A 7,600-nucleotide genomic window follows, 5' to 3' on the forward strand; every position below is an offset into this window, starting at 1 on the left:
ATCAACTTTTATCGAAATTGAATTCGTCAATGTCGTCACATTCTATATAAAATAGAACATCTCGGTAATTGTGGGAACAAAATTAAAATTTTTTCAATTACATTTCATGAACTGCAATCAATTAAAATTGATTCATTACATTTCTTTGCATATTTAACTGATCAATTATTCTCTTGAATAAATAAACTACTATATTTTCGCAACATTTGCAAGCACCGCTAATTAGTTTATTAGTCAGGAGATACATTTTCTCATTAAACGCGATTAAACGGTTGGAGGTTACCCGTAAAAACTTCACATTTACATTTCATATACGTGAACATTTTGGTTCTCACTGAGTATCAACGATTCTGTTTTATTACATCGATAAATCCCTCAGATTCGTTTTTCCCGACTAAGTCGACGGATTTTAATAACGATATAATTTGATTTGTTACCGATATGAATCCTACAAATAATCCTAGTGACCCTTCATCTGGACATTCTGGATCCAGCGGTTCTTCAAATATCAAAGCGGCAGGAACTGCATCTCCTGCTTACGACAGATTTCTCTTCGATTGTGAATATTTGATACTTTTCTGTACACAATTCGAACAGTGTGATATCGGAGACCAAACGGACTCTGTATTGGAAGTCAAATTGGAAGACTTGGAAAAAAGATGGCAACAACTTCAAACTTCGTACCAAACTATAATGCTATCTCCAAGCTCTACTGATCCAAAGGACATTAAGGCTAATGCTAAGATAAATTTCAATGCCAGTTCAGAGGCATATTATACCGCAAGGTCTCAAATTTTAGATATTCTAAGAATATCTGGAGGCCACACACAAAAAAAAAATTTTATGGTTCAATCACGAAATTAATTGATCCAATTAATTTTTTAATTGAAATGTCTTCAATCACAGAAATGATAGTATCAATTAAAAAATTAATTGAAGACCAATTAAAAAATTAATTGATCCAATTAAAAAATTAATTGATACTATTAATTTTTGTGATTGATTTTTGTTTCAATTAAAAAATTTGTTGAATCAATTAATTTTTTAATTGAATATTTTTTAATACTCAATTAAAATTTTAATTGGAAAAATTTTCGTGAAATTTTTTTCTGTGCATACACGACAACAAGCCAGACATAGTCTAATTCCCGAATATGTTCCGCAGAATCGAAATCCTGTTCCAATCTCCTCTCATGACTCGAACGACAGCTATATTAAAGTCCCTCCTTGTGATACCGAGGTGTTTAAAGGTGGTTACGAGGAGTGGCCCTCGTTCCGTGACATGTTCACGGCTGTTTATGTCAATCATCCGAAATTAACCCCCGCTCAAAAACTTTACCATTTACGCAATAAGACCAGAGGCCCAGCTGGAGCAATTGTCAAGCGTTATACTTTATGCAATGAGAATTTCTCTTTAGCGTGGGACGCGCTCAAGTCTCGCTATGAGAATAAACGAGTTTTGGTCGACAATCAATTAAAAATTCTCTTTAATATACCCGTTGCATCTGTAGAGAACAGTGAATCAATTCAAAGGATTCAATCTACAGTTAATGATTGTTTATGTACACTTCGAACGCTCGATGTCGACGTAAGTGGTTGGGATCCAATTCTCATTTATTTAATTTCTACTAAATTACCCGATGAGACTCTTTCTCTATGGGAACAATCCCTTAGATCTCATCGAGAATTGCCAACATGGAACCAACTTGATGAATTTTTGATAAATAGATTCGAAGTAGTTGAACGCATATCAAGTATTCGATACACCAAGCAGCAACATACCAACTCATCTCAAATCTCCAATAAAACTGATCATACCATTAAAGGCTCATCTCAGGGCTCTGGCAAGATTCAAACGTATCATTCTCAAGAAAAACTTGCATCTACATGCATTCTTTGTGAAACAAATCATACTTTGCGAGTTTGTCCGAAGTTCCGACAACTTACCGCACAACAACGTGTAGATGTGGTGTACAAAAATAAAATTTGCAGTAATTGTCTTTCATCATCTCACCTCAAAACGAACTGCAAAAGCATTAACACTTGTATTATTTGTCATAAATCCCATCACAGTTTGCTTCATCTCAGAAATAATTACAATGAGAATAAAAACCGAGGTCCTGTAAACAATGAATCTATAAATGAAAGCCAGAATCATCAAAAGCCCACTAAAAATGTTACAAATCAATTGCCGTTAGATGAAGGTCCCTCTTCGTCAAGGCAAATTAATTCCTCACACATTCAAGCAAATTTTGCTTCAAATAATGATATGATTTTGCTTCGAACTGCTTTAGTGCAGATTGAACACATGGGAGAATTTTTCACGGTCAGAGCTCTAATAGATCCGGGCTCTCAACGAACTTTTATTTCTCAGCGAATCCAGAACCTATTACAGCTTCCATCAATTAAGGCCAACTTTGAGATATCAGGAATTGGAGGTCAAATTCAGAAATCTGACAAGCTATGCCAGATGGTTATAGTTTCGAAAAACCGAGACATTCGTTTTAGCGTATCTGCTATTGTATTACCAAATGTAACCAAGAAACTTCCTACTGTTTCATTCGAAATTCCGAATCCTTCTGAATTAAAAGATCTCGAGTTGGCGGATCCACATTTTAATAAGTCTTCCCATATTGATTTGGTTCTTGGAAACGATTCTGAACGTTTCATTAACATTGACGGAATCAAAAAGAATATATGTGGAGAAACCTCTGCGTATAATACAATATTCGGTTGGGTACTTAGTGGTCCAATGCGGACTGAAACTATATTATCATTCTCTGTAAATGTTCTCGAATCCGAAGGGACTGCTCTCAGCGATTTGTTGAGAAAATTTTGGGAACAGGAAGAAGTACCAACCTCCCATCTCGTCTCAGCAGTTGATGCGTTCTGTGAGGAATTTTATAAAAAAACTACTACTCGAATTTCAAATGGTCGTTACATGGTGAGACTTCCTTTTAGGGAAGAGTTTTCTCAATCAATGTACTTGGGCTCATCGCGATTTATTGCTATGGCACAACATAATCATATGGAACGCAATTTATCCAAGAATTCTGAATTAAGAACTCAATACAATGAAGTTTTCAACGAGTACATTGAACTTGACCACGCAGAAGAGACATCGTCTCGTGAAATATGTTCCGATGGCAAGTTTAACTCATTTTATTTACCACACCATGCGGTGATACGACCCGAACACAAGTCGACAAAAGTTCGAATCGTCTTTAATGCATCACGGAAAACAAAGTCAGGTTTTTCCCTGAATGATATATTGCATACGGGTCCGACTTTACAATCTGATCTCACCTCGATAATTTTGAATTGGCGAATATATCAATACGTTTTCTGCGGTGATATTCAGAAAATGTATAGACAAATTATTTTACACCCGCATGACAGACCCTACCAACGTATTTTATTCCGGGGTTCTACAGATGGTCCTATCAAAGACTATCAACTTAAAACTGTCACTTTTGGCATCAACTGTGCCCCTTTTCTCGCTATACGCACTCTATTGCAATTGGCATCTGATTATGAAGGAAAATATCCCAGAGTTGCGGAGATTCTAAGGCGGGAGACATATGTTGATGACATTTTGTCGGGAGGTTTCTCAATGGAAGAAGCCCTGAAGGCACAAGCTGAATTAATTGAAGTTTTAACTCAAGCAGGATTTCCTCTCAAGAAAATAATAGCAAATGACCCGGAATTACTTTCTCACATCCCATCTCAGGATTTATACGATTCAGACTTCTTGCGGTTTCATGAATCAAGTTCAACAAAAACTTTAGGAGTGAAATGGAATGCTTTATCCGATTCATTCACATACTCATTGAAACCCTTTGAATGTAATCAATTGATGACAAAGCGCATGGTATTATCGGCTATTGCGCAATTATTTGATCCTGCGGGGTGGATAGCTCCAGTCATCATCAGATCCAAAATCTTAATGCAGCAGTTATGGCTCGAAGGTATTGGATGGGATGACAACCTTAGCCCAGAATCTCAATCAACCTGGGAGAGGCTTGTGTCTGATCTTTCTCACGTGAATTCCATTACTATACCAAGATGGTTACAATACTGTCCAAGTGACAAACTAGAGATTCACGGTTTCTCAGATGCGTCTCAGGCTGCATATTGTGCATGCGTTTATATTCGCTGCCAAACTCAAAAATTTGTCGTCTTCTCTAATCTGCTTGTTGCTAAAAGTAAAGTTGCACCGCTTAAACCAGTTTGTTTACCGAGATTGGAATTGAATGGCGCATATCTTTTAGCGAAGCTGGTTAAATACGTTGTCTCAACATTAAACTTTAAATTCAGTGCCATAACATTATGGACAGATTCTTCCATAGTACTGGGATGGCTTTCGAAACCCCCTTGGTCTTGGGAGACATATGTGGCGAATCGGACCGCTCAGATTCACGATCTGGTTCCGGAAGGTATTTGGCGTCATGTTCCCACGCATGATAACCCAGCCGATTTAGGCACTAGGGGCTGCCGGCCCCAAGATTTGGTTGATAATTCTTTATGGTTTAATGGTCCGAACTGGTTGACTAGGCCACACACAGCCTGGCCAGAAAATAATCCCCTTGTGGCTCCGGAGATCGGAAAACGTACAACCGTTCACACATATCATGATGCGATTGAGGAGCCAGACATCGTACTCAGATTTTCGCCCTATACTCGTGCATTACGAGTAATATCATATATGTTTAGATTTTACAACAATTGTCTCAGTCGAATTAAATCGGGATCGAGACTTTCGCAACCATTTCTTACGCAACATGAGGTGAAATTTCTAATCACATTATCTCAGAGTAAATTTTACCCAGTTGAATATAACAATCTCCTTCAGTCTAAATTAATAGAAAATAAGAGCACATTGAAGTGTTTGAATCCTTTTCTTGATCAAGAGAATATTATGCGAGTGAATGGAAGGCTTGCTGATTCATCTCTGTCGTACAACGAACGCTACCCTATAATTCTTCCGGGGAATTCTCGTCTCTGCTTTTTATATTTGTCACACTTACACCAGGTGCTGGCACACGCTGATTGTACCCTAATGTGTAGGATGGTACAAACAGAATTTTATATCTCACGTCTGAAACCAAGAGTGAAAAGTATCATACATAAATGTAAAACATGCATCATATTTAAACAGAAATCATGCAGCCAAATAATGGCTCCTCTTCCACCCTTGAGGTGTACTCTTTCTCCTCCCTTTCATATAACAGGCATTGATTTTGCAGGGCCTTTTGAACTAAAAAGTTCCACATTGCGAAGATCTCCTATCATAAAAGGCTACGTCTCAATTTTTGTCTGTTTCGCGACTAAAGCTATCCATTTGGAGCCTTGCTCGGAACTCTCATCTCTGGCATTTGAAGCCGCATTCACACGATTCGTCGGGAGGCGGGGGCTAGCCCAAAGGGTTGTTTCCGATAATGGGAGAAATTTTATTGGGGCTAGTCGGAAAATGCTGAAAGAATTCGCCAGCTTTGTTAAAACGACAGCTCACGATATCTCTCAGAAATATTCAGCTCATGGCTTCGAATGGCAATTTATTCCACCCCACGCACCCCATATGGGAGGACTGTGGGAATCGGCGGTCAAAAGCTTTAAGCATCATTTTAAGCGCATTGCTGGAGCACACCGATTCACATTTGAACAATTTGCAACAATTCTCGCACGAATAGAGGGAATTCTCAATTCACGACCGATCTCAGCAATCTCAGAGGATCCCTCAGATTTGTTGGCACTGACACCCGGTCATTTTTTAAAAGGGTCACCGATCATGTCCTTCCCAGAAACACCAGCACAGAATATTTCACTAGTTAATAGATGGACGAAGTTGAAAGCTCTTCACCACCAATTTGCCATAAGGTGGAAAGAGGACTACCTCAAAACTCTACATAAACGATATAAATGGAAAAACTCTTCTCCGAATTTAAAGATAGGTGATCTCGTTGCAGTAATGGATGATCTGCTTCCACCTAACGACTGGCGTTTAGGTCGAATTGTTGATACTCACCGTGGTTCCGATGATAATATACGGGTGGCGGATGTTAGAATCGCATCCGGGATAATCACACGACCAATTGTTAAATTATGCTACTTACCACTTCTAGATCAAACTCCTTCCGACTCATCCACCTAACATTAGAAACTCTCATGATCATTTCTTTTCCCAACTTTTTCTTTCCCACTCCATTTCCATTTCCTACACTAAAGTCATATCCCATTACAGATCCTTTCATCCCAAAATGTCGTATCATCGGGATTATGAATGCGCCATTTGCAAGGAAAGGCACTGTTTGCGTGACTGTCCTATTTTTATTATGATGACGGTAGCGGATAGACGGGTTACAGTGCGCAATCACAAGTACTGTATGAACTGCCTCGCTAAAAGCCACACTGTTGAGAACTGCCACTCTTCGCAAACGTGCCGAAAGTGCGGTTACCAGCACCATACGATGCTTCACCCTCAAATCTCCCTGACTCCTACAGCCACGACTCCATCCTGCTTCACCCCGAGAACGACTACTAGAAGACCCAACACCACTCCGCAAACCAATGCATCTACACGACGACGGCCGACAGTAACTCGTATTGTAAGGACGTGGAAGAAGAATCCGATAGCCCAGTATCCTACCTCGACGACCCGGAGGACAACGAAACCGAACAGAGCCAATAAGAAGAAGAAGCGTCCAGCAAAGGCAAAACTGAACCAGAATGTGCTCGCCGAGGCCATCAAGTCCTTAGACACGGTCCTATGCCAACAAGATCTTGCGTGAGAGCAAGGCCGGGGGCATGGACAAACTTCATGTTTGCCCAAATTCTTATGAATTTAATTATTTTTTTTTATTTATGAATTTTTATGAATTACACATTAATGAATTACATTTTTGAATTAATGAATTATGAATTAAATTGTACTCTCTATTTTGCTTTGAATCATAAATTTGAATTATTTTCAATAACTTTTAGTAAAATCTTACTAAATTATTATCGATAAAAATCTATTGTGAATTTTTCCTAAATGAATTTAGTACTCTAAGCTCTCATCGGTTTAAGACGCTTTCTTTTGTATTCACTTTCCCTCCAACTTCTCTGCTTTGAAATCCCCCAAAACCCTTTCAATGGCCAAAAGAAGTTTTTCATATAAAAATTTCCATTTTTTTAGGTTTTGGGTTGATTTTTCAATTTTTTGAGGGTGGTCACGAATTATCGTCCTTTTCGCTCTAGGACGCTTAGGTCAGGAGATATGGCCAAAATAAGTTTTTCATATAAAAATTTCAAGTTTTTTAGGTTTTGGGTGGATGGTCACGAATTATCGTCCTTTTCGCTCTAGGACGCTTAGTTTAGGAGATATGGCCAAAAGAAGTTTTTGATATAATAATTTCAATTTTTTTAGGTTTTGGGTGGATTTTTCAATTTTTTGAGGGTGGTCACGAATTATCGTCTTTTTCGCTCTAGGACGCATATTTAAGGAGATATGGCCAAAAGAAGTTTTTCATATAAAAATTTCAATTTTTTTAGGTTTTGGGTGGATTTTTCAATTTTTTGAGGGTGGTCACGAATTATCGTCCTTTTCGCTCTAGGACGC

General features: G+C 38.4%; 1 protein-coding gene across 1 annotated transcript; it reads left to right on the plus strand.

Annotated features, from left to right (window-relative positions):
* The first annotated feature begins 441 nt into the window (after positions 1 to 441).
* LOC142230827 (uncharacterized) lies at positions 442 to 6,788 on the plus strand. The gene is made up of 3 exons (XM_075301452.1): positions 442 to 768; positions 1,166 to 6,058; positions 6,123 to 6,788. The coding sequence occupies exons 1-3, from the start codon at positions 442 to 444 to the stop codon at positions 6,786 to 6,788; spliced, it is 5,886 nt and encodes a 1,961-aa protein (XP_075157567.1).
* The last annotated feature ends 812 nt before the right edge of the window (positions 6,789 to 7,600 follow it).

This window comes from Haematobia irritans, chromosome 3 (genome assembly GCF_050003625.1).
Source record: "Haematobia irritans isolate KBUSLIRL chromosome 3, ASM5000362v1, whole genome shotgun sequence".
Classification (NCBI taxonomy): Eukaryota; Metazoa; Arthropoda; class Insecta; order Diptera; family Muscidae; genus Haematobia; species Haematobia irritans.

Excerpts from the sequence above, each read along its gene's own strand:
- LOC142230827 (XM_075301452.1), top strand. The coding sequence starts at position 442 with ATGAATCCTACAAATAATCCTAGTGACCCTTCATCTGGACATTCTGGA. Across the intron at positions 769-1,165 it reads ATTTCAATGCCAGTTCAGAG|AATCGAAATCCTGTTCCAAT; the intron begins GCATATTATACC and ends TATGTTCCGCAG. Across the intron at positions 6,059-6,122 it reads ATAATATACGGGTGGCGGAT|ATCAAACTCCTTCCGACTCA; the intron begins GTTAGAATCGCA and ends TACCACTTCTAG.